The 27,949-nt window shown below is 38.4% G+C and overlaps 1 protein-coding gene across 1 annotated transcript in view; it reads right to left on the minus strand.

Moving 5' to 3' along the window:
- Positions 1 to 9,213: 9,213 nt before the first annotated feature.
- The window catches only part of ADGB (androglobin), an 85,210-nt gene continuing 66,474 nt past the window's right edge, over positions 9,214 to 27,949 (minus strand). The window contains exons 27-34 of the mRNA XM_059467664.1: positions 25,136 to 25,332; positions 23,849 to 23,960; positions 17,141 to 17,250; positions 15,448 to 15,603; positions 13,538 to 13,646; positions 12,331 to 12,418; positions 10,997 to 11,180; positions 9,214 to 9,363 (exon numbers count right to left, since the gene is read on the minus strand). Of these exons, the coding sequence (XP_059323647.1) occupies positions 9,214 to 9,363; positions 10,997 to 11,180; positions 12,331 to 12,418; positions 13,538 to 13,646; positions 15,448 to 15,603; positions 17,141 to 17,250; positions 23,849 to 23,960; positions 25,136 to 25,332 (1,106 nt within the window). The remainder of the gene's footprint in view (positions 9,364 to 10,996; positions 11,181 to 12,330; positions 12,419 to 13,537; positions 13,647 to 15,447; positions 15,604 to 17,140; positions 17,251 to 23,848; positions 23,961 to 25,135; positions 25,333 to 27,949) is intronic.

Here is a 27,949-nt window from a genome sequence, read left to right on the forward strand (position 1 = left end):
TGTGATATTCTGTCTTTTTGCCCACATACAGGGAAAAAAAGTTTATTGTAGGCAGAAGACTGCACGGACTGTTCCCCTTCAGAAGGTTCTTGCAGTCTTCTTGTCCCTGGGAAGTGATGAGCTCCTGCAGACCTCTGGTGCATGATGACATTTGAAAAATAAGCAATAAACAAAACAAAAATTTGCTGAAAGAAATTATCAAACTAATAAGTATCAGATTCATAAATGGGAGAAAAAGGCCAATCAGCTGTTAAAAAATCTAAGCAGCCCCCGTTATAATCCAGCTTACTTGTACAGTTGGACCTACTCAGTCCATGCAAGAACACTTGGAGGGGAAAAACCCAACCCTTGCTTGTCCCATCCCACATTTTCCTCTCGTACAACAAGTAGAGTGTGGATTTGGTTCCAGCTGAAGAACCTGTCCAGAGTCAAGCATTTGCATATCCAGCAGTGATGGTACTTGTACTGTGTCAGGCCCCTTAGTGGAGCAGGCAGGGTCAGTACCACCGAACAGCACCCTGAAGTTGTCTGAATGAACAAGTTATGCTTCTTCATTCTCTGGATCTGTTTCTAAAGGCAAGCATTGTACTTGGTGACAGCAGCCCGTGTTTTTAGAGCTAGGCTCCACCAGCAGTTAATTCAAACCGGCCTGATTTTCAGTGCTCCAATTTGAAGCAATTTCCTCAGCTCCTCACTCAAGTAATTTTTAGTTAGAGACCTACCTTTGGGTAACTGACTGGGAACATTATGACCTGCCTTTAAATGTAATGTGTTACAAAATTAGAGGGACAATTTATGGGACAGCAGATACTTCCCTTCGCAAGTTTCCAACTTTTCAATGCATTATATCCTTATAATGAGTCAATAAAACAAGTCACAGCTGCAGCACAATGAATGTCAAGAGGCACAATGGACAGCGGGTATTTTTGATGATTTACTCTATCAGCCTCCTGAACAAGCACTTTTACTTTCTGAAATTTCACTGTGCTACACTGTAGGAGGTGAGTGCCGCTCGCTGCTTTGGCTGCACCTCCCGCACCGCAGTGAGATCGATACCGCACCGCCGTCCGCCTCGCTGCGGGAGGAAGGTCAGCCGAGTTAAGCCGTCAGCTGCCCCGCGGACAAACCCTGAAAACAAAAAGGGGAAAAGCCTTCAGGGGCTCTAAGGCTTAAGGCCACTCAGGCTGGACACGGCCAGCGCCTGCATTCCCGGGGCCCGGCAGCAGCCGGGGTTCGGCCGCGGGTCAGCGAGCCGGGCTCACGTTTGCCGTGGGGCGGGGACACACCCGGTGCTGGAACGGGCAGAGAGAGGGGCTCAGAGACACACAGTCCTTCCAGGCCACCCAGCTGCCTTCTCTTTCATGCGGAACAGGGGCAGAATTCCCACTTCTTCCTGGTCAAACCAGCACAACGGGACACAGCTTTGCAGGGCCCAGAGGAAAGCACGGGGCTTTGTTACTCCGCAGACCAAGTGCCTCCCAGTTATTGTTTTTTACTTTATTTATAGCGCTACTTAAAACTGAGTACATATTTTGCTATGGGGGAAATTAAAAAAAAACCAGCTATCCTTGCCTTCAGCCTCTCGGAAACTAGCCCGGGTCAGCGAGAATTCAGCACTTCTCTCTATAGCCGAAAGCTGCTGAGGGACTGTGTTTGGTGCCAGGGCAGAGCCGGAGCAGGCGCTCCCCGCGGGCCGCCCGGGCCGTGTCCCGTCCCCGATGGCGGCGGGGGCTGCGCTGCGGGGGCAGCGCTGGAAGCGGCCCGCGAGGGCAGGAGCGGCCCAGCGGTGCCGCCATCGCGGTGGGGTGTAGGGGCAGGGCTGGCCGCCCAGCGGTGCCGCCATCGCGGTGGGGTGTAGGGGCAGGGCTGGCCGCCCAGCGGTGCCGCCATCGCGGTGGGGTGTAGGGGCAGGGCTGGCCGCCCAGCGGTGCCGCCATCGCGGTGGGGTGTAGGGGCAGCGCTGGAAGCGGCCCGTGAGGGAAGGAGCAGCCCTTAAGGGCAGGAGCGGCCCAGCAGCGCCGCGATCCCGGCGGGAGCAGGCACGGGCGCAGCGCCCCCTGGCGGGCCCGGCCGGAAGGGAATGGTGGGACCGGGACATCACGGGGAAAATCGCAACTCCTTTCGTAAGATATTCGCAGTGTGTATTACCTGTTCTCACCGACACGATTCACAGCGAGTTTTAAAAATTCCTCCAGGATACAATCATAATTATGAATTTTTCAAAGTGTCTGAATGACTACCGAATGACTCAGCCTCCAGATTTAGATGTTCTGGAGTTAGGCGTCCCCTCTATACTTATACTATCTACACTATTTTTGATTAAATAAATAAATTTTTAAAACATTTTAAAAAAGAAAAAAATACTGCGGCACAACATTTCTGTAGGTTTCTATTTAAATTAATTTCCATATTATTCCTCATACAACTACACTGCTACCAAGGTGACAGTATGAAAGCAGCAATGAATACAGTGGAACCTGTTAAAAAGGAGGGAACAAGGAGACTGCATCTTGTTGAGTCTTAAAGCAAAGTACATAACTGGACTGTCAAGAGTGCTATCTGTGTTATCTCACAATATTCTGCTCTGTGCATCCCGCTGGTGAACTCCTGGCCTCTTGCAAATCTCCAGCTGAATGTCACTGAGCAGGGACTTCGTCTGATAAAATGTCTCACACTTGATTTGCAATTGTTCTGTACTGCACGCCAACTCTGTTGTCCAGTGCTGGCTGTGTGTTGAATTACAGCAGTGATATACTCAGCACACATGTGCTGATAGATGGGTGGGGGACAACAATAGACCTCCAGCTCATGCTAAGTTTAGTGAGAAGACTGAAAAGAGAACGATACTTGATATGGACTTGTTTGTCTCTGCATCTAGTTTGTAAATGGTACCATGGGGATCTACATTCTTCTCATCTTAGCCATGTTTCCAGATTTTTTGTCGTTGTTTTGTGGTAAACAAATCAGTGTCTTTAGGAGAAAGCAGATATGGACATAGACAGACAAACACACTAAACAGAACTTAAATATCTCAGCATATGCATATGGTACTTCAGAGCACCAATTATCAAAACAGTTTCCATCTGCTACATCACAGCTGCAATGTGCTAAGCCAATAATATATATAGGAGAAAAAAAGAAACTACTTGAAAAACCTAAGTTACCAATGAAGTCTTTTAAAATCATAACACTGAATAGTTCAGGTGAAGGCCATTTAAGCAAGTCTGAGAAATGTGCTTTTAGGAAACCCACCTTTTGCACTAGAACAATAGAAAAGCATTTCCTTGCTTTTCCTAATGCTTTTGGTGAAATGCTGTGAGAGTCATTCTACCAAGAATAAGGACAAGTAAGAGGAAGTTTCTCATTCCTGCAATGGCTGAACCTCACATTCTCTCATGCCACATTTTTGTGGTGTAAGAAAGAGGAGTACAAACATAGCTTTAGGCACTTGTGGATAATATTTAGTCCCTTATCTTTCTCCAGTTCCCAAGAGTGAAATATTTATGGGGTATGTAAAGTCCTGTGATATACAGGTGTTCATTCCTTTGTCTGCTCTGGTGGAGTAGTTTTAGTCTTTCCTGGGTTTTTGGACCTATGATTCTAACCTCTGCTAACAATAGTCTCCAGAGCCAAGTCAAAGCTTCTCTGTAGTAAAAAAACCAATCAACCAACCAACCAAACAAACCCATAATAATTGTGGCCTTAAAGATGAAGGACTGGAGTATAGAAGAGGAAGAACAGACTTTTTTCACTGCCTCTTTGTGCCCCTTTAGGCACTTTCTGCTTTCTGCAGTTCTGGTTGCTACAGTTATGCCACTGCTGAGTGCTTGGACTGCCTCTGTACCTGTCTGTAGCTGACATCTACTGGATTTTACCATGAGTAGAATGTTCAGACGTTGGATGGAAATCAAATCTAGCACACTGCAGGCTGCAAAACAGTAACTTCCTTTTACAAATACACTTCACTTTATTTATAACTTATTAGCAAGTCAAACCTTACAGAAGTCCATGGACATGCAGCTGCCCTATCCCTCCATGTATGTTCCACCTTTACAACGAGCTGGCTTATACACCAAGCCCTATGCTTGGTCTTGTGAGCATGGCTCTGGTGAGAATGGGTCCCCCATGGTGTGTGGGCCCATGGAATGCAGCTTTCTCAGGCTGAGAGTAGACAAGCCTGAGTATTCTTTTCCATGGATTGTGCTGTGCCCACAGGACTGCCATGTGCAAGGAAGCACCTCACACGTACCCATGGAAGAGTGAGCATTTTGGGGCTTGCCCTTTGAGGGAAAGCCATGTGTTGGGCAGGGAAGCTCAGGTTTCAGAGAGAAGTGTGCAGTGAGATCTGACCCAAAGTAACATGTCCTGGCTACACTTGGGCCTGTACATTATCTCATTTTCAGAATAGCCTGGCAGTCCCTGAACCACTGACCCTAACTGCATTCTTGATGCCACACAGATCAAAGTTCCTGAGTCCTATCTAACAATGTCTCCACACTCCCCCCACCAATATAAGAAAATATTTTTTCTTATTGTGTCTACTGACATCTTCACTGCACCTTCCTATCGTGCTGTTGTCTCATTTCATACAATGCAAATTGTTTCCTCTCTTTTCCTGGCTTCCTACTTCTCTACTTTGTCCTCTTCTGAGATGGAGGACAACATCTTATTTTTCTGCAAACAAGAATATTTAAATCTGAATCTATTAGGACTGATTCAAAAAATGAATGAGAATTAAAAAGGGCTCTGAGAGTGAGATTTCTTCATTCTGCAAACTGCCATGTGGTTATGCAAAGCTGTTCTCTTATGTTTTCTGCCAGACAAAATATGTAGACACTTTTCTTGCCTTTTGGAGGGGAAATGGTATGTATGTGCATAATTTCTGTCTTCCTTAAATTAAAATGAGACCTTACAGAGTGGGTAAATTGCACTTTGCTGGGGTGAGCAGACTGGCAGCTCAGAACTGAGCCTGGTTTCACAGCACATTGCTTGTCTCAGTAGCGAGGCAACATGGAACAGGCTTGGTCTGCTTTTTGGTCCGTAACTCACTGTGTAAATGCCAGCCAAATTAAAGCAAAGCAGATGGGACAAGTAATATGAAGATTAATGAAGATACTTGCATTTAAAAGTAACTGTAGATACATATTTTAATGGAAAATATCCTTTCTAATTCAGAATGGCTGGTCAAAAGAAAAGGATCAAGCAGTGAAAACTGCTAAAGCTTAGCAGAACACACCTACAAAGAATTATTACAAGTGAATAAGTCTTTATGGACTTAATCCCTGTTAAATTGAATTATCGGGTCAAAGACTTATTTTCTTTCTCAGCTACCTGCACCACACTGTGAATCTACCATTTCTCCTAAAATGTAGAAGAAATCCAATTCTGATAAATTCTTTAGGGATTATTCACAATGAAATCTGACATGTTTTCATTCTCCTGTGGCTTTTGCAGTTTCCATCCAAACTTTTACAAATTTCTACTGAATAAGGACATTTTTCCTTTGTATAACTGGCTATACTTCAGTTGAAAGAGAAATGAGTGTCAGGGAAGAGTACAATAAAGAACTTCTTTTAGTCTTACCACACAAAAAATGCAGCTCAACCATAATGATATGCTGAAAGATGCCCTCTGCTCTAATAAAGTTCTAAATCAATATTCAGAATTCCAGCCAATCACCAAGGATATTTGTAAAACATTCCAGTATTACTCTAAACTCCGGGCTCACTAGGTATTTCCAGCTGCATAGCTGATTCACAGGAAGGAAAGCAGGCTTGTCCCTCACATGCCACTGTGCTGCTTCTTGAAGTTGTCTCTTCTTGATGTTTAGATACTAACAGATACTTCAACAGTGTTTTAAGTGTAGAGAGTGGAATCAGCTTTGTATTTTATTCATGAGTTGAAGGTACTTAAAAATGCGGGGGAATCACAAAAAAATAAAAATAAAATCTTACCATTATATTGGAGACTGTCTCTAAGAAGCACACAATCTTCTACCAGACAGGGTTCAGGATTTTTGAACTGAGTAACCAAATTATCTTTATCTATGTAAAGAAATGGCTGCCAGACTCTTCAGGAGTCAGACTTGAAATTTCAGGGGAGAAGTATTACAGTTAAACTGCAACTTTTTGAGATCAACATAGATATATGTACTGTTTTTCATACACAGAGTCTTTCCATGAAGAAAAAAATGAGAGGCTGTGTAAGTGACAAATTGTGCCAACATTCGCATAGAGGATTTTCTGTAAGAAACAGTAGAAGGTCCCCACTACCACTCCCTCAAACCTCTTCTGTGGGTGTGATGCCACCAGATATCTGGTAGAGTAGGCTTTGACACAGCCATTCTGCTATTGCACCTCCAAAATGAGTGCCATCTTGAAAGATCAGCCAATCAGGTCTTGATCCAGAAAAGCTTGCCCTATCTGTTCTGTTCTGTAAAGGGCTTGACTCCATTTGTGAGTCCTTTGCTGAAGTTCTTCACTGAGTAAGAATGCACATAATTTCAGGGCTGTCCTTATGCCCTTACTGAATCTGGCCCAGAATGGCTGAGCTCAGTATAAGCAGGACTCATGACTCTCCAAATTCTAGTACTTTCATTACAGTAAATGCTATAAAGTTATGGTGCTTAAAAGTTGTGTTACTACTACAGGGCAAAAGAATAAATATGTTTAACCCATGTGAACACATAATTTGACTATTGAGCAACCCGGTTTACAAAACTGAGGCAAAAATCCTATCAATTAAAACACAGCATACCATTCCTGTTTTCCTTATAGTAAAGTGCTACACACAATAGCTCTTTAACTTACTGCAGATGCTGTTTTGAAATAGCTTTGGTTTAGTTTTTGTACATCTTTCCCTACTAACTTAGCTTGCAATATAGTGCACCATGTAAAAAAGTTGTTTTGTTAGTGTAAAACTGATGCATATAAAATGTCATCAGTCATCTGTTTCTGGTCCAATGTATGTAAATTCTTTGACACAATCTAAACAAGGCATTTTCTCTTCCAGGCTCCATTGAGGTAAGTGAATATTTTGTTCTTCTGGAACATACACAGGGATTTAGTAAAACTGTTACTGTGCTTCTCTTAAAACATTACACACTCCAAAGTACATGCAATTAAACAGTGTGACAGTTATTCACACCCTCATCATATCTGCGTTGTTGAAATGATAAAAGAGCCAATGAAGACATTCACAAATCACACAGCAGATTTCCATGATGCCACATTATCCATCAAAATGAGAAAATTATGAAACTTAGAATTATGTTTAACATCAGAGCAAGATTTGATAATGTAGATCTGACTATTCTGTGCCTGAGTTTAAGTCAGTTGACAGCAGATTACACATGGGGACAGGTTGTGATCATGAGAGTTATTAGCTGAATTTCTGACATTTAGATATTGATAATGCTGGCTTTTGGAGCTGGATTGATTTTTACAACAGAATGTCATTATAGCACTTGCAGTGACATGAAGAACAGAACTTCAACTTGATCTTCCTCTACAGAAGCTCATTAGAGATTCACATAAGAAGACAACCAACACGTGCTATTGCCATGGAAACAAGATGGAATATTATGAAGCAGTATATCTGATACTCCAAAATAGAGAGGACAAAGACCAATTATAGCAAAAGACTGACAGGCTTTTTATATGCAGCCTGTATGGGGCAAAGCAAAACTTAGCTCCTGCTCTTTGAAATAAAAATCACCAGTGCAGTTTTAGGCCTCTGGTTTCAATTCTTCCTTTTCAAAGACAAAACCTTAAGCTAGTTAGTTTAGTTTAGTTTATGATGTAGGGGAGGAAGGAGGCTGAATGGAGGCATTGGCATGGCAGCAGGTGGGTGGGTGTGATGAGGTACAAAGCACACAGGTCATACAACTGTCAGAAGACTGAGCCAAGTTCAAGCCAAATAGTGAGGCATGGATAAAACAGAGGTGAGCAAAAGCACCAAAAGATGAACATTAGGTGGTCATTAAGACACAGAGGAGGGTAGTTTCAAAGACAATGTCTGGCCAGTACCAGTGGCCAGAAATGCAAAGGATAAAATTTCTTGTGATTGACATTAAATTGGTGAGTCTCATAGTTTCTTACTTTGCCTAGATAATGAAAATGCTTCTGGACATCCTCAACCTAATTCAGGTATACAAGACATACTTAGTCTAACTTACTAGGCTTCTGCTTATGACTACATACATGGAAAATACTTGAAGTTATTTAAAACACCTGTCTGTTCTAGAGAGTTTTCACAATTGTATCAGTCTAGATCATTGTATTCAAGTAATGGTGATAACTTCTGAGTGATTTTTTTTTTTTTTTGGGAAAGAAAGATGGATAGGGAAGCAGCATTGTGTCATTGATGACACAATGACAAACACAGGAATTCTGTGATAATGGAAACAAGAGCTTAGAGGAAATATTTTGCCCCTTGAATAAAAAGCCTGTGATTGCTACTTCATTCACACATTGGTTTACTTTTAAGAAATATTTTTAAATTCCAGCTGGGAGTCTATTGTAATTAGTCATTTGAACAAAGTCAGCATGGGCAAAATACATCTTAGAAAAGAGAAATTAAGATAATAATAGGGCTTTAAGGAGTGTTTAACAAGCCTTGGAAGGTTGTTTCATGAGTTTGTCACTACAGAGTTACTGTGAGATTCCAAAACACTTTAAGAGAACGATGGAAGGAAAAAATATTACAGTACATAGAAAGCTTGTGAGCCTACTCAGTCAGGATTTGGTAAGCCTCCCAATGTTAGCATACGAAAAGTGTGGTTTGCCACTATTTAATTATGATAAACTCCACAAATTGTCATCCATTTAAGGAGCCAGGTCAAATGACTTTCAAATCTGTCAGGTTGCATTCACTGTTTCAACTCTGATTCATTCTTGACTGGTTCTGTTTTGATTGAAAAAAAAAGACAAAAGACACTGGGATTTTGGGAGAAGAGTCTGAATGGAATATGAATTTTATTGCAAAGTTATTCAGCAAAGCATAAAAACTTAAATAGTAGCAAGTAGCTTTATAGAATACTAGATAAATTTTTCCACTAGCAACAGGCAAAGATAAAACGAGATATAGTTGCCAAAAGTACTTGAAAATAAGAAACAATTTTTCTCATCTTTGTATATGAACTTTAACTGTTAAATAACAAACTGTTAATTACAATTCACAAGTGCCAGCAACTACACTTTTTTCACTGAACCTTTACCGTTTTCTGTTTTTCTTTCGCTCTGCTTTCAGGGCTGCTTCCAGGGCTGCCAGTTCTTCTTCTTTTCTGCGCTCGGCCTCCAGCAGCTCATTTCTGTATGCTTCCCGAATGCTGTAAACTCTGCCTCGTGCTTCATCCAAGGATGCCTGGCCAAAAACAAACAGCAATACTGCCCTGCTCAACACATCAGTCTTGGTTTCACCATAAGCAGCTGCATCCCTCTGTTCTGTTTCACTTTGTGACTCTCTAAGTACAAGGAGAGCATCTCTCCTTTTCTTTTTACATGGATGTTTATTGACTTCTCAAAGGAAACAGCTATGTCAGTCTTTTCACCATGAAGAAGAGAAAGTTCAGGAAAATCCTTTTTAAACTGCTGGCATAATAAGATAGTTGTGTGAAAGAAGAATAGGACAACAAAGTAGTTACCTATCTGGACCTAGTCCCTTTTCAGTTACTGATTTGCTTTGCAGTCTTAAACAAATCTATTAAAATCTAGGTGTTAAAAATGCTGGAATGGCTTAGGAGTTGTGGCCTTTTAAGAGGCTAAAGGAGCATAAATCATAATGACCTTCAATGAGACTTGGGGCAAATGGAACTGAGACACCTCTGAAAAAGGTGCCACCTTTTCCCTTTCCATTTCCATCCTGAAAAATGGGGATACCTGGAAATCTGTATATAGTTCTTTGTGGTCTACAGATGAAAGTACTGCAAAAGTGTCTATCAGCACAGTGTGCATATTCACAAATAATCTCATCTTAAATTCATACTGTGAAACATTTTAAACGGAAATAGTTTCTAGAAAGAGTTGAGGTTCTACTCTTGTGAAAAATTTGCCCTTCTAATATACAATATGTTAGGCATCCAAAATCATAGCAACATCTGAACACCTGGACTGGCATCCGTATTAGGGTCAGCCACTGTTGGAGAACTGCGGCTCCTTGCTGACCTGTAGTTGAGTAATATAAATCAGGCTGTCTGGGAACTAGCTAAGATGTTTTCAAGTAAGATTTCTGTAAATAGGTTGATTTGATGTAAAATTATTTTTACTGTCCCTTATCCACTTTTAAGAGCTCTGAATTGAGCAGCTGATTGATACTGGCTATTGTATCACCACTATAACAAACAATTTTTTTCCTGTTGATGCTCAACAGTTAAGCCAATTTGGTAAGATACTTGTGCAATTTCATGTGCAGTGCATTGGCTGAGTTAATCCTCACAATGGATCCTACACTAATGCTACCACATTTATTATTTATATACATGCTTTTTTGAGGTTTAATAATATAAATTCTTCATTTGCTGGCATCGTGCATATTCCAAGGAAACTGCATTCTCTAAATTTTCTGAGACACATTAAGAACTTATCACTCTGTATAATTGTTTTTTTAATTACTTTTCAAAAAGCTGTATACAAGTCCATAACCAAAAAATAGTCAGACTGGAGATGCTTTACTTAATAAGCATCTGGTCATGTATGTCAGTTTTCAGTCAGTTTTTTTCTGACTTATAACCATCCTTTTATGGTGATATAAAAGTGTTTTTGCTGAGAGTGTATCAAGAAAGTATCAAGAATATCATATTAAAGATATAATGCAGTACTATTTTTTTTACTTTAGAACTTTTAGTTTTAACCTTTGCCCAAGTGAAATTTCAAGTTTGTTTGTTGCTTCTAATCTGTAGTACTGAATACAAAAGCTTTGATAATGGTTGACCAGGATATTCAGACTAGTGGTGGACATCCCAGCAGCAGTTAACTGGAAAGTAATCTTGAAAACATACCTGCAGGTTCTCATACATTTCAAGTATATTTTGCTTCAATAAAATTCTCTCATTTTCTTCTTTTTGTCTTTGTTCCATAACCAGCATGCAAAGTTGTCTAAAATGATTGAAGTTTTCTTCTTTACGTATCTGTTGCTGTTGAATGATAGACTCATTTATCAGCACAGGTTCAGACATTGTTTTTCTGAAAGAAATACAAAACAGATATTTGTCTCATATCAAATGCAGTTTTGGCTGATGTCTATTTTGCTTAACATCTATAAGCAGGTATTTGGGTTATATTTGGCAACATCACAATTATATGCTTAGATATGGTTAAGGAGTCACTTTTCCTCTGCTTCTAGATAACACCAATAAGAAAATACATTCCTGAGACCAGATCTTCTTATACTTGAGTGTCTATTTTAAATCTATTTGTAAAATCATGCTCATCTTCGAGCATATGAAAAACTCCTACATGTGACACCTTTAATTTGCAAGAAATATGTTTTCAGAAGTTTTTGATACTTCTGAAAATTGAGACAAATGCAATTTATTTTTTAGGGTTCTTTTTTTTGCTTTCGACATAATAGCAGGTAAGTGGATAATACACTTTTATATTTTTGTCCTAAATGACTAGTGTAAAAGTCAAGGAGGTGAAGACAAATGAAATGCTTACAAGATTTAAGCTCATGGAAGATATTTTGTCATATTTTTGCCATACTGTTTTAATGCTATTTGCTTCAATATAATGCCAATTTCCTTCTCAATTTAAAATTAAATTTGAGCATATTTTTCAGCATTTTGGAAGTCTTCTGAAGATCAATGAAATGCAAAAATGCCACGTTGAATACAAATGGACTTAAGCATGAAGTGGGTTATAGCTGCAGCACAGCAAACAAGGAGGTGCATTTAAATTAGCTCAATAAGTTCATGTCAACACTTATAATAAAAAATATAGTTCTTTTGTATAATAAATGTAACCAGTACAATTATTTCAGCTATTAACTATTATTAACTGCATTTATTAAATATGTTATTTTAAAACTGCATAACATCCTGACAAATTTTTTATGACCCTGGGATTGGCTCAGTTGGTTGGAGTGTGGTGCTGATAACACCAAGCTTGTGGGATCAATCCCTGTATGGGCCATTTACTGAAGAGCAGGACTGGATGATCCTTGTGGGTCCCTTCCAACTCAGAATATCTGCTGATCTGGATGCTCCTTTCAAGAAGATTGAAATAAGCATATTTGCCCAAACACTCATTTTCTTCAAATGTTTATGTCAGATACTCATTACATGCAGTGCAGTGATTCAACCCCTTTGACATTTATTATGTTAGGGCAGTTTACCTTGTGTAAGGACTAAGGTCTATAAGCTCCCATTTTTTTTCCTGTGTTTCTAATCTTGAGTCAATAGCTCTTTGTGGTGATTGCTTTCCTGTGGTAACAAAATAAAAAACAAAACAGATTAAACTGGTTATGTGGTTATGCTAGGGAGCTCCACCTAAATTCTTTTACCAATTTTTCTTCCTTTGGCTCCGCAAAATACTTTATTAAATGAGAATATAGGCTGGAGAGGTATAATGTTTCTTCCCTTTTATTTCCAACACTTAGGATAGAATCAAAGATGCTATCAAAAACCTACATATACTAGAGGGAAATTAATATGTGTATTTTAGCTAAAACCCCTCTACTTACCAAAGTTAGTAAATCTAAGCAAGAACATTGACTTTGCAGTCAATGTTGACTTTGCCTAAAAGATATAAAAACAATTTCTGGGTATCATATTCTTTTGCTTAAAAAAATCAATAAAAATCTGATTCTGCAGTCCTGGCTGTAGTTTAAAAAAGTTATATTCCCTCTTGGGAAGAAGATTTAATTTAAGAAATGCCTGTTTAAAGAAAAATCATAACATAATAAAACTGGTATTCTGAAATCTTAGACTATATTTTTTAACCACATGGATAATGTGGTTAAAACATGCTGTGTTTTATTGTAGCATTCTTGCAGTACAATGACACATCTGATATTAAGCATGGCAATGGGCTGAACTGCTTTGTCATTATTTCAATGCTTCCTTCTTTTAATTTGTCTCACTTTTTGACACCTCATTTCCAGACCACTCTCCATGAACAGCTTCCATGAACTTTACTTTAGGTGTATTAGTCTCTTACTGGCATTCTATTTTAGCTGCTAAACACCTTTTTAGCATTTCTACACTAAAGAACTTTGGTACTTGGAATTGAGGGAGAAGGGATTTTCCACTAAACTTCCAAAAATTTCAGATTAATTAATTTAGAATTGTACTACAGAGGGGCTACCTGAAGCTTGCTTAAGGGTAACTTGGCAGCCTCCAAGAGCAGTGAGGCTGTATCTGTCTGGAAATAGAGCAATGAAACAATTAAAATAAAGAGGGGATAGGGAGCAAGCCTGCCACTGCACATTTGGACACCTTAATTGGGGCTGACCTATCCAGCTACTACCAGTATTTAATGCAGAACCCTTTCCTAAGGAGTGGAACATGCTGAACAGAAGACACAGAAAGCTGTACTCTTACCTTCTTCTTCTGAACTAGGTGTTAAGGTGTCAGTCTCAGCCTCAGCTATGGGTTCCTCTGAATCTCTCACAGCATACTTATTAATAAAACGCATACGTTCCTGAAAAGCCTACAGATCAAAGTTTTACAATCCAGATGACAAAAAATTTACTGCATATTTCAAATCTCAAAGAATTTTCAAAAGTAGGATTCTATAAGTCTTCAATAAGACCTAACATCAGAGTGCAGTGTGCAAGTCTGCCTAGTGCTGGAATCAGAAAAGATGCCAGGATCCCACTGAATCAGTCATGAGACATTGCACACTTACACTAAAGATCTCTGTCCAATGAAATGCTGGGAAATCACTGATCTCTGGGTAGTTTAAAATATTATTGGGATTAAAAATAAAATAAAAACTGTATAGCTGGATGTATGGCTAATGCATCTCCTAGAAGCTCCTATAGCCTGATGATTTAGACTTCGTCTTGAAAAATGGGACCTTTGGGTGCAAACCCTTTCAGACTCAATTATCTTTGATGCCAAAACCAGACATCAGCACTTCTGTCTTTTCAGAAGGAGACTTTGACTCACTCTTAAGGGCTGTCATTGCCAGAATGGACAGAGAAGCCCTTTGGCTTCTGGTCAGCCTGGAGTCAGGAACTCAATTTCCTGAGTCAGAGGGTCTGTGACCCCTGGAATAGGCAGACATTGGGCCAGGGTTGTCAAGAAGAAAGGAGAGGAGAAGCTACTTAATCTGGATAGCATAGCCCAAATTTACACCTTTTTTAAAGCATATTCTGTTGTTGCTGCAGTTTTCTTAATGCCAGCTGTTTTAAAAAAAAGTCACAAACCTAAGGGGATTCAAAAGTGGAACCCTGTAGTTGCAATTCAGTTGATTTTCTGATTAAAAGAGATAATGGTGATAGAACCAGATTCTGAAGAGTCTTCACACATCAAAGGGGATTCATTTCTAGCTAACCTTTAGGAGGCTGTACTTGCATTTTCAATCTCAGCACAACTAATCAAAGCTGCAGAGCAGCATTTCTCCTTAGTTCAGAATTTAACAGAGTAGTGTCAGGAAAAGTTTTGAGCTTTGAACACACTGAAAAGAACTGAGAAAATCTGAGACTGTAACTGGGAAGGCTCATGTTTCAGGTTCATTTCTGAAAGTTAATACTAAAACCCCAAAATTTCTAAGCTGGGGATTCTAGCTGAACATACCTTAATGGTATTGGTGGTGATAGGGAATGACTGTCAGATGAGTTTGAAGACTGCAATTTGTTATTGCTAATGATGCTTCCAATTCTGAATCAGCACTGCACTTTTTGCTTTGCTAGAAAGAACATGTATTATTTTTCTATCTCAAGCATATGTCACTTCAAAAGCACCCAGATGCACCTGGCAACTAGATCAGTATTGCTTCTCCAAAACTGTGAATTCATACTGAGCGTGTTACAGGCTCTTGGGTAACCTGCAATGCAGACTGAATTTGGAATCCTGGCTGCAAGGAACAATTTTGGTACTGATATGACCAGGTGCCAGTTCTTCAGGAGAAATAATTTTTGGCATGTTTATAGCTGTGTATTTCTCGACGGAATCTGTTCATGATAAACATTAAACTTGTCACAAGTAGCAGCTTTGCAAATGTGTAGAGTTAGTGGGCTTTCTAAGGAGAAACTTATCTATGTTTTTTAAAGTAGAATCTAAAGTCTCAGTGATCTACAGAAGCCTGATGTAGATATCTGGATTCCTACCCAGAATTCAGGCACATAATCCCTTTTAATTCTCTCAAAAGTAAAATCTCCTGTCTTCCAGAGGGGCAAAGAGAACAGCCCTATGAAGGCAGGTTTCTGTTGGGGCAAGTGCTCTAACATTACAAGTCCTGGAACTTGTGAAGAAACATCACTGCAGAGATAGCACTTTGATATTACCTTGACAGCTCTCCCTGGCTCTGCAGACTCCCAAGCTTCTTTCATGGCTCTGATGGCATCTACTCGCCGGGTGTCCTTCTTCACCTCCAGAAACTCTGCCTCTTTCTGGTCACTTACTATGCGTAAAATACAGTAGGGGGCATTTGACTGTCCTGGCTGAAAGCATCATAAACATAATGTAGTCACTGGTATACATCTGCTACCACTCTTTAGGATGAAGTTATGGTTTTGTGTACTGGTAATTTTGCTGACTGATATACATTGTACATTGACAGACTTTGATGTGCATTATGACACAAACAGAGGCTGGCAAAGGAAAGAAAGATTACTTTGCAATGCCTGGAAGCTCTTTGAGGTGTTTTGTTCACATGTTTTCCCCCACCCCCATGCAGCATGCTCCACACTCCCAGTTCTTCTGAACAGTTTGTCTGAACAAGAGTATTTTGTGTGATTTTTCATGCAATTGTTTTATCTCTCCTCTCCTCTCCTCTCCTCTCCTCTCCTCTCCTCTCCTCTCCTCTCCTCTCCTCTCCTCTCCTCTCCTCTCCTCTCCTCTCCTCTCACAAGCTTCTTTACTAGTAGCCTTATTATATTCAAGTGGGATTTTTGTATAGAAATAAACCTTGCTCTGTCTTGTAAGGTTCTTTTCCAAGCACTTCCCAGTCTCTCCAACACCTTAATGCATGGCTTCTCCAGAATCACAGGGCAAGTAGGGCCTGAAGTCTATTAGACTATTCTGATGCCTGACCAAGTAATGAGATACTGTGCTGCATATGTTTCAGGAAAACATATCATTTAGAGAAGCTTTAAGTCCAAGACTTAGATCTAGGGTTAGGAGTTAAGCTCTTGTTTGAGACTACAGGTGGACATCTCTTTCTGCAAGGGCTCCATCTCAAGATTTGCATCTGTTTTTGTGGTGGATTCTCAAGAACCATCATCACAGCACCTCTAGTGTAAGGCAGAATCACAGGGAAGTCTGCTGTGCAGCAAGGTTAATTGACTAAAAAAAATCAGTAGATATTTCTTAATGAAAACCTCTATGGTTCTTTGATTAAACTACACACCATGAGGCAGCAAAATTCCCAGCAAAAGCAATGCCATTAAACAAGAAGCTGTCAGTTCCTTCATTGCTTTCCATTAATCTGTTTGCAACCAGTAATGTCAATTATTCCTTTTAAGGCATAAAGGCTGGCAATAGCTTTTCAGACAGCCACAGAACATTCAGATGATCCACCCCAGGGGATAAGAACTTCCAAGTAAGCAAGTACACACCAATTTTTCTGCCACTGTATGTCTGCATGCTACTGACAATTGTGATATATGAGACAGGAGCTGACTACAGTGGAAAAACCTATTTCATCTCCCTAGGAACCCATGGAAGCCACTACAATGAGGGATTAATGTGACACAAATATGGTGAATTCTTGGAATTTGGTAAGCCTTCAGCAGAGACAGAAACTACAGCAACAAAAGAAACAACCACTTTTTCCTTTATACATAAACAAAGAAATGAGCAAATTGTGTATCTAAATCCAGGACGCACATCTTTTACTTTCAAATTTTTTAATTCAACATTTCTCAAGTGTTAAGCTAAAAAGGTGGCAAAGGGACATTAGAAGTCCTAACAGCACTGATCTGCAGACCTGAAAATATCTCAACATTCAACAAATTCAGGCTTTGGCCTTGTCCTCACCTGAGATTGAAGTGGTGCACCTTCTTTCCAGGACTCCTCTTTTTCTGTCTTCACAGATACTGTATCTTTCGATCCTCTGGTTGATTTAGGACTATTTGCAATCTTTTTAACTTGGAAAGAAGTGAGAATTAGGGGAAAACTGTGCATACTTTCTTCTTTGTTTTACTCAAATGTAGTTATAATGCATTAGGATTTAGAGAATGTCATTGTTATCCATAAATATAGCTCCCCATATAAAACCCAGGGTGGAATAACAGCACAAAACAAAGGAAAACCAGTTAATTAGTTGACACTTTCAAGTACTATCAAGAAAGAATATGAAGACCAAACAAGTTTTAAAAACATACTTACAAGGTGAATACATTGTGACAGCCTTATCTGTCCTAAATAAAACTTTACCCAGGGCTTAACTGAGAGTTTTCCATGGTGCCTGCCAGCAGTCACTGCATTGCTGCTTCGTGTGTGGATCAGTACAAAGACTGCAATGCACAAAATCACAGCCTGACTCTTACTTCCCTTCTACATACAATCTCTGTCAGTGTTTGTTATGCTTGTTATGCATCAGGAAAGTATGAAGCTCAAAACAGGTAAAGTAAATGTTCTCATTATCGCCCATCCTAAGACTACTATCTAGAACAAATAATGTAGGTACACCCTATAAAATGCAAGGAAGTTAAAGCAAAGAAACATGTTTGAGACTCAACGCATATTTAAGAAATGCAAATTTGTCATTGTCAGAACTATCTGGGCATATTTTAAATTAATTATATTATCAGTGCATATGTATACTATATGTTTGAATTAATGATACTGTTAATTGATATTTGCAACAGTTATTTTGCAAGGTCTTAGCTGATGAGAGCTGTAAACAAGACTTCATGAGTGTCATATTGTTTTTAAAATAAATTAATGAATAAAGCATGTAATAGCATATAACTTTATTATTTATAAAGAATGTGTCAGTTGAAACAACCAGGGATGAATCCAAAACACTATGACAAAGATTAAAAACCTGAGTCTGAAATCTCCATTTCCCTCCACCTTCGTACTGTCTGAAAAATTGAGAGAAGAGCTGAAAACCTATATTTAGCCAATACAGTAAAACAGGGGACTTCTCTCAGAAAAAAAAGTTTATATGAGTGACTGTTTCACAGTCTGATGATAATAATAAGATATCTATCTTTCATTTAATACTTTTAAGGTAGATATCTTTCACTTAGTGCTTTTCCAATTTCTTTCCACTGAGGACAAATCATTGTACTGCACAATTAATGAGCTTTGGATGGGACCTGTATTGTCATGGCTGAGGTTATATGGATACATAAATATTAAAGACATAGAAACATATTTGTTGCTCACATATAGGTCCACATACAAATATATATTATATGGTATATAAATGTGTTACATCATACATCGTACTCGTGTTCATCTAGAAATAGTATTATTCTTATCTCCTCATGCTACTTAAAAAAAGTCCAGTGACATTTTACACCAAATTGTAAAGTTTAAATTGGTTCAGTGCTACTAAGGCATATATTAATGAATAAAAGCAAAAAATTAAAGTGGTCTCCACAAATATTGAATATAGTAAAACAACTCCACAGGAAATGAAAATATAAAACAGTGATGACATAATTAAAAGTTATAAAGTTGTTACATAAATGGCTCTCTCTTTAACTTCACATTATCATTACATAGTAGCACCATAAATCAGTCTGGTGTACATACATTATTCAAGGTATTAATAAATTTTAGAGATAAATTATTTATTGTTTGCACAAACACATTCAGTGTACTTATCTAAATGATCCCAGACAAAGATTTTCTATGTCATGGGATACTACAAGCTTTGTCTGGTTTCTAGAAATATTTTGTGACTCTGAATTATAACATTTTGATGCTCTGAACTTATAGCATACCCTGATAAGTTAGTAAAGAACAAACAAGCATAAGAAATTACAGGGGCTAGAATGAGTAAACCTACTTTAACTCCAGATATGTAGGCTTAGGGCAGGATTAAGCTGAGATCTCCAAGCTCTCCCATGTACTGCACTGTCCAGGTTCCCCCAGCCCTTCCCACTTCCTCAGCAGAGCAAGCAGTATCCCAGTTAAGGGATGAACCTCCAGAAATGCCTGGAGGGGGCAATGACTGCATTTTGGCATGCTGCCCACTCTTAATCAAAGGGAGATGTGAGCAGCAGCTTGGGGCTCTTCTAAGGGCAAAGCCAGGCAAACGCTTTGTATGGGAAATGATAAGAAAGGCAGGCAGATGATAAAGAAAGTAAAAGGCCATTCCAGCTCAGCTTGTGCATCAATCATCACAAACTCTCAGTGGCAGTTTTTTATATCTGTGTGGCACCAAGAAAAGCTTGGTCACCACACGGGCTGACAGTGATGACAAACAGCTGACAGCAACTTTAAAATTAGCTTCTCTACTTCTTTTCAATTATTTATACAAAAGTTCATTTAGTCTAATGCCAAATGGGACCAAAGTGATCATCCAGTCTGATGTCCTGTCTATGACAAGTTAAACAATTGCACCAAATGATTCCTAGCTGAAACTCAGTTTCAGATTGAGATACATAAATTCTCATTTTTAGATAGGCAGCTACTCCTGGTTTATGAGATTTAAATTACAGAGAATCTATCTTATTCATAGGTATAACACAGAGGAGTCTTTTGTAGCTTTCTTTGAGAAGATATCATGCTACTGCTATCTGAAATAGGCTCTGAGCATTTAGTGGGACTACCCAGTACCTGGTAGCAATGACTGTTAGTTGCCCAATGAGGGACTTTCAGATTTCATTAAGAAAAGATTGAGAAGTTCAGATGTCACTTATCCTGTCTTTGACTGGACCCTCAGAAGGATCCTTGACAGATGGCAATGTCAAAAGTCTTTCCAAAGCTGGGCTCACCCAGACACTAAAGTTACAGAAAAAATGCACAGGACAGAAGCAAACCAATAATCTGGTTGCAGTACTGGTGTGGGGTTACGGCATGGCTAACAGATCTACAGCACCATCATGTACCCTCTGTGAACTATTTGTTCACTGAACACCAGGCAAGTGATTAATTACTACTGACAAGCAAGCTGGGAAAGAGAAAGAGAGAGAGAGAGAGATCTGAACATCCTGTTAAACATCCCATGGAATCCTCTCCTTGGCATGAGCCAGCAAGTTCTCCTGTGGGAAAATAACACCTGTGGGAGAAACTTTGACCGCTCTGGAGCATAAAAGGGAATATTCCAAAGCATATTGTCTGTCCTGCCTTTTCAAACCTACCTTTACTACCTGGGCTGGGCACTCCATCTTCTCCTGCTTTCCCAGTTGCATAGACAGCCCTCATCAACAGATTACACTCCTAAGTTAATTTAAGGCAATATGTAAAATACGTGCTGCAGTTAGCATTCAGCACACAGTGATAATTCAGCTCGGGGTTGTGACAGTTGCACAATAAAAGTGATGATCTTGCTACAAGAAAAATAAAACCAAAGAACCCAGAAATGTAATAGCTAAAAATCCTAAATACAAAATGAACCTTAAAATGATGTTGTTCACACAGTCACGCAACTGAAAATGGTGCTAGCAGTTGCAAGATTGCCTGCTTATTGTTCCCCTTTTATACAAGAATCTTGAGCTTACATTTTAAAAACTCTTTTTTCCATTGAAAGCTTGCTCCATAACAGTGCTCAGAAGAAAGAGGCAAAAAAACCCAAAGACCAAACCAAACCAAAACAAAAAACGAATAAACAAAAAAGGGAGGAAGAAAGGGGGAAGAATAAAGACACTATAAATAAACTGCATGGAACTTCCTAATTTCTGTGTACTTAGGTTTTCCTGCCTAATGCCTTTTTAATGTTTTGTTTGTACAGTGGGTTCTTTAATGAAACATTTAGTGGGCTTATATATAAAATAAATATGACTAAGTATTATTCACAAAGTAACTTTTGCTAACACAGTGCTTTTTACAAGTACAAACATCAAGAAATACAAAATTATCATAGCATCTGTGTATCAGAGAATTTACTTTCTTCAAAAATGTTCTAAATAAGTATTTATAATATTGGTGAATAGGAAGAGTATAATAGCATGGGTCTTATTTTAAAGGGAGACTATTTTAAAAGATTTTAGTAGCTCTTAATACAGAGTTCAAATATGCTTTTGTCATGATAAATTAGCTTTAATACAAAATTAACTCTAGATGGCAGTCTTGGCTTACATGAAAAAAGGGTACTTGGGAAAACGTTTTGCACAAATTTTTCACCTGGCTCACTGCAGCATTCTTAAAAATCATGTGGTGAAATAATACCTTTATGATTACATTCCAACATTATTATTATATGAATTTCATGTTTGACAACTTGTGTTGGCAATTTTAAATGGTAAAGGTCAGTTTTCAAACTGATTTAAGACTAGCTCACAATCAGAGAAAGGAATAAACTTTTGGGCTTTCCCCCAAAATACTGAACTAAAGTAAGCACTTCAGATAAATATTTTGGTCAATAGGGGTACGAAAGATAAACACTAAATATCAAGTGAGTATTGGTGTTTCAACTTTTTGATATAAGTTGTCTTTAAACTCTGTTGGCGGCCTAGGCAATCTGTTGGTATCCTTGTATAAACACAGACACTCAGTTAATAAGAACTGTGAAATGGATTTGGTTACTTTGAAAGGCAGCATTTATGAGAGGGCACAAAAATTAAACCATTTAAAAATTATTATATTTACACCATTTAAAAATAATCCCAAGAAAAAAAGTGCTTGTGTTCACTAACTGCAATGAGCATCAATTAGCATGGAGAAGGGGAGTTATGAACTGGAGTAGTGTTACCTTGAATTCAATGAGAGAACACTCATGACATTGCCAAGGTTTAGTGATATGAGCTGAGAATTAATGAAGAAATTTTGGAGATTAAATCACCTCCTTTGACTTGCAGTTTTACAGACCTGCAGTTTTACAGACCATGGTGAAACTGTATAAAAGGAAATCGTCAAGTGCCAGCTGTCACTATGTAGCCAACTCAGAAGGGTAAGAGGATGTAATAGAATGTCTATTGTGAGAAGGAGTCTAACAGGGAAAACTAACGGAATGAATTGAATAATCTAGGAAGAAAATATGATATTGTGAAGAACACAACAAAATACAAGCAGGTGAAATCACTAAAAGAGCTGTGTACAAGTCTGTAAGCCCACATGACATGGCTCCTCAAATGCTAATAAAACTGACTACAGTAAACCAAGAAGATACATATTTTTAAAGTTGTGTAATAATAACTGAAGAAATAATGAAAAAAATCTCAAATACTGCATATGTCCCAAACCCAAGAAATTAAATAATATCTATCAGCAATCCCTGCTGCTGAATCTAAGTTCAGTCCAGAGTACGAGAAATTACTGAAAAAAGACCGGACCAGACATTTAAAAAGAAAGATCTAAATAGAATAAAAAGTGAGACATACCAGTAGTAAATAAAAACCAAACCATCCTAAATAATTTTTTTGAGTATTAGCAAGTGTATTTATATGAGGAAGAAAATAATTTTTTCTTATTTCTTTTAAAAATTGAGTTATAGAACTTTAATATTAATGATGCAGAAAATCTTCTGAATTATGGGAAGTAATATTTTAGGTTCTGCAGGAACATAAGGGTGAGAACCCAGGAGAATCAGCTACATGTGTGTGTGATGTTCTGCACCAGCAGCTGGAGTAGGGCTGCAGCCTCAGAGTCTGTAGGGGATGCAGAGGCAAGCTATGGGGTACATTAGGTGCAGCTGGTGGAAGAATCTGCCTTTTCAGAAATACACAGTCTATCTAGGGGACTTCCATTCTTTCCAGTCTAAGAGGGAAAATCAAGATAAGGCAGCTGGTGCTGTTTGTGTTTGTGCTGAGTGTCTGTCTGAGATCTCTGTAGCTGGCAATGTGTGTTTCTGTGTATATATACACCCTTACATACACATACACATCATGTGTGTCTGTGTCTATGTGCACGTGCTTGGTGGGATTTCATCTTCAGCCTCACAAACAGTTGGATCTGGGAATGTGCAGTGGCAGAGCCTTGCCTCTCTCAGGCTCTTGGGTCCAGAGTGACAAACTTTAACGTAATAAAGATCTAAATAATCTTGTTTCAACCTGGCTGATAAAAGAATAAGAAAATATGAGACACTTATGAAATTTACAGAATAATGACTAGGATTCTAAGTGCTTTTAATATGTCTTGGGATTAGTTTTTACTGTCCCTTAAAAATAAATGCTACAATAATCTGTAAAAAACCCAAAACCTTCTGTAATTTCTCTGTCCCCTTCATGACTTAGACATACAGACTGTACTTGGGAACTTTCCTAGCCTTTTCTCTGGCTAAATTCTTCTCCCACCAGTAAAGAAGAATTACATTTCCCAAACTAAGCCTTTCCCCACATCTTGTTCAGTGCATTTTGTTAAATTATCAGTAGGCACTCTTCTGATCCAGATCTCTACCTAAAGCTGGGCCCTAAGAAGGTGTCTTGCAGTCTAGTCTCTGATTTCCTTATATTTTCTGAAGATGTAGATTCATGCAATCAAACTTTGTTTCTAAGAAGTACAGAAGAAAAATTTTTCTTGCCTAGTTATTTCACTCAAACAGTGAAAAAATGTTGCTTGGAGTAATAGATATTTTTTAAAATCAGTGACATGATACATTTGACTAAATATGTACTTAGATTAACCTACCTTTGATATCATCTTTCTGTTTTTCTTTCAGTTCCTGAACAAGCAAAGACTCACTCTCAGTAAGTGGCCAACTATCATGCAACACCAATGCCTCTATTGAATACTGGTGAAACTGTGAAAGAAAATGCAACATGCTGAAGTCATAGCAATTGCAACAAGCATTCAAGCCCTGCAGGTTAATGAAGTGCCAGCTATTGAATTCAGCAAATAAAACAAATAATTAATTTACAAGCTTGCACACAGCAGTATTCACAAGAAGCTTAAAAAATTAATGTTAATTCCACAGATCTCATTTTAATTCCTGTGAAGTTAAACAATTACTCATGTGTTTATCAAGTAAAACTAAACTGGGCTATACAATAAGGAGCTACATTCCTGTAAGATTTCCATGTAACTTCCCTATGTATGCCATGTACTACAACAAAGACTTTTGTCTTTGATTTTAAGACTTACTACAGGGCTTTGAACCCTTGTACTAGCACTCAATAATGCCTTAATTTGAGGCAGAGGTGACAGGGTCCATGGGCTGTTTCAAGCATTGTCTAAACTGAATTGGAAGTGATTATATTTAGAAACTGTTTTCCAAAATTCTAATGCCAGTTCTGAGTCAAAGGAACAACTTTGGAGTCTATTTCTCAATATTTTTTGTTTTCTTTCTTTATTTTGTTGTAATTTAATTCAACTATCAAGAAAAAAAATCACAGCAGAAAATCATGTGGAGATGTAAAACAAGAATTGTTTTAGAAAGTATACTTAATTTCTCTAAAATAGACAATACTAAATGGCATCAAGAAAAACCCATGGTTTGACATTGGCCTCTGAAAAACCTGACTTGAGAAGCAGATATTATCTGTCTGTTACTAAAACTTGCAGCTGAGTGGAAATAGTTGTTTCTCTATGCAAACTATTACAGATGATCTTCTATAACGTCATATTTCAAAGAAAGCTCATATTGAAGGATCAAAACTTTAGTTTTATTTCTGGAAATTTTTGATCTTTATGTGAAAGTTATGCTGTACTTGTATTTGATTTGCCAAATGAAGAACACTTAAAGATAGAGTAAATCACCTTGATATGAAACCCCCTACTTATTTAGTCATTCATACATGTACATTAACCTTTTTTTACCACCTCATTCAAAAGCTACCGACAATCTTAATTTTAGATTCTCATTTTTACTCCAGGACAGAAGATCTCTCCACATGTACCAAAAGAATTAGCAATAATACTTCACTGTTTGTTTGCTTTTTTTTTCTTCCCAAATCCCAGTGATTAACAAACTCTTACTTGTTCTGGGCTTCCAACATTATTTTCAAAGTTTTCTGAGGCTGAAGATTCATCTGTTAATATCACTGAGCATTCCTGTACAAGGTCTGCCTTGGAAGAAGCTTTGCTGTCCTTTGATGAATTACGACTTCTTTTTTTTAATTGTCCAGTTTCCAATCCCTTCACTGTATTACTTTGAATAACTTGTAACTTTTTTACTGCAGGAGGACAAAAAAAGAAGTCCTGAAATTCTCTGAATTACTGGTATTAGGTAAACAGATGCTCCCAGAAAGTATCAGAAAGAATTAACATGGTCCATTTTCTCATACTGGATTATACTCACAAGCTTCCAATTAAAATTATGCTTATTCCAAATACTACCCTGATTCCATTTTCCATGCAAATCACAAATATCTTCAAAGTAAATAATGAGAAATTGAAGTCTGTTTATATATGACTGTTGTTAGTGTATAAAGCATATTATTTTTCCCCTGAAAGCCCATGCTTCTTTCCTGCACTAACCATCACAGCATCATGCTATACATTACAAAATGTAGAGAGCCCTGTGCTCTCTATGATTGGATCCCTTTGTGGCTAACATAATTTAGTAAATAATGTAAAACCGGATAAAGGGAAGAGGTGCATTGGCCACAGTTCTGGCACTGCATACCCTTCCAGAAGTCTCTTATCTCTTTGTGCCAGCCTGAAACAAAATCATAGCTAACTTGAGCTACAAAAGAGCCAGTCTTGAAAGGATCACTTGATTTGTGATCCATCCTTTATCCATGTATATAATTCTCAACTAAGGAAGATGTTATGTGGAAAAACTGTGAAAACTAGACTATTCTAAAGAAGGTCTGGCACAGAAATGTTAAGTCAGAAAACATAAATTTGTTTTCATTTCTAATACCATTGTGATGGGGTCTTATGCCTGCATGTCTACAGAGAAAGTAAAAAAGAATTCTAAAAGTGAACATCTCATAGAAAATTGAATAAGGACAGAGAATAACACCTCTGGGCAAGCAGCTTCACCTGTGTTACACTGGACCATCAGCTGGGAAAGAGATATCATTCTGACTTCATTGAGACAAGAGGCTTTACTCCTCTCAGGGTTCATTGCATAAAAAAAGGATGATACTGCATTCTTGCAACACTTTGAAAGAAAAATGCACACTTTCATGCATGTTAATGAAACATCCAGGGAAATTCACAGGAGGTGGCAGGACTATTAGACACCAGATAGAACAAAATTTAATGCTGGTGTGTCAAAGAATAAATGCCCAATTAGAGGTTAAGTTTGCCCCTAGAAACTCAATTGGAGCCAGGAAATATTGTTTCTTATGAAAGCCAAATGCCATGGATTCCTTCCTACTGCATCTTTCCTCTACACAAGCCAATGCTTCCTTGTTCCTAAGAAAAGCAGTAGGAGTCAGGAAATCAAAATAAGACCTTGTAGAGATGGTCTCTTAAAGAGGTCTCAAACCCCTAATCACAAGTTCTAAGTTGCTCATCTGCATTGCATTCAGAACCTTTAGTACCAGAGCCATCCCTCTTGCTGTCCCTGTGGCAAGGACGCCTGTGAGAGAAAACCACAAACCATTTTTTAAGGTGCTGCAACTCCATGGCTGCTGTTTTGTAAAAGGTATGACTAAGCAAGCCTGTAACTATGGAATAGTTTCTCACTCAGCTGCTGCTGAGCTTTCTAGGTATCAGTTAACATCCCATGCTGTGAAGGTGAGAGTAGATGTAATTCACAGTGGTTAGATTATTAGGTCTTTCATCAGAAGGAACAAAAATCATGAGGCTTTCATTATATAGAAGTGCATTTGGATGAATAAGAAACAATATCCACAGACCTGAATCGTGAATATTCTACATCTGCAAGAAAACCTGTTTCAAAGAAATAACCTGTATTCCAGATGGAAGAATAGCTATATAAAGACATTTTCTAACTGCATAAATTGCCTTTAGTTTACCATTTGCAATATTTGCATAAAGGTTTCAAGTCAGGAATGATCTTCAGTGCCTGTCTGAGCACTGTTAGCAAGGGCCAGTGGATGTAATTTATAAAAGGGTAGCTTTAAAGCAGTGAGGCTACTTAGATGTACTGCCTTGGAGTCAGCAGAGGGGTGAGCTCCACTCCAGGACGTGTGTTGGGGCTTTAGCAGATGTGCGCTGCCCTCTGCAGGACCTTACCTCCACCGAGCAAGACAGGTAGAGCTCAAGGCAGGTTGTATTCTTTGGGCTACAACTGGTTTTCATGAATGCCTCGCTATTCGCCTCTTCTATCTCTCCTAAACCTGAAGAGCTTGAGTATTGATAAATTCTATAAAGATTTTACCAGAGGAAGATCCTGCCATGAAAATAATTCCTCTCAGAATGGTGGAATCCCCCATAAGAGTCAATCTACTTCCTTTACAGGAAAGATCACTTGGAAAAGCCCCCAAAAATACATACACAGCCACTAAATCTCGCAATGGTCACCAGGTGGTGCTGTAACACCAATTTTTTTTTCTTTTTTTTTTTTTTTTTTTAAACTATATACAAAAATATGTGTGTCACTCTTGGTTTTCCTAAGTTCTGGCTAGAAGAAACTTCCACCTACCTTACTTCCATATTCAAACAAATATCTGAAAGATATTTTTATACTTTTTAACAGGATTGTATCAGACTGTTACTGTGGAAAATAAAAGGATTGTGAGCATTCACTTGCCTATCTGTTCTCAGGCAACTGCTGTGCTTGTATCAACAAAACAAATTGTGCTTGCAATGTGTGTGTCAATAAGTAAGTCCTTTATTGTCAAGCAAATGTTCAAGGTCCAAGTCATCTGCTAC

The sequence above is a fragment of the Ammospiza nelsoni genome, chromosome 3 (assembly GCF_027579445.1).
Source record: "Ammospiza nelsoni isolate bAmmNel1 chromosome 3, bAmmNel1.pri, whole genome shotgun sequence".
Classification (NCBI taxonomy): domain Eukaryota; kingdom Metazoa; phylum Chordata; class Aves; order Passeriformes; family Passerellidae; genus Ammospiza; species Ammospiza nelsoni.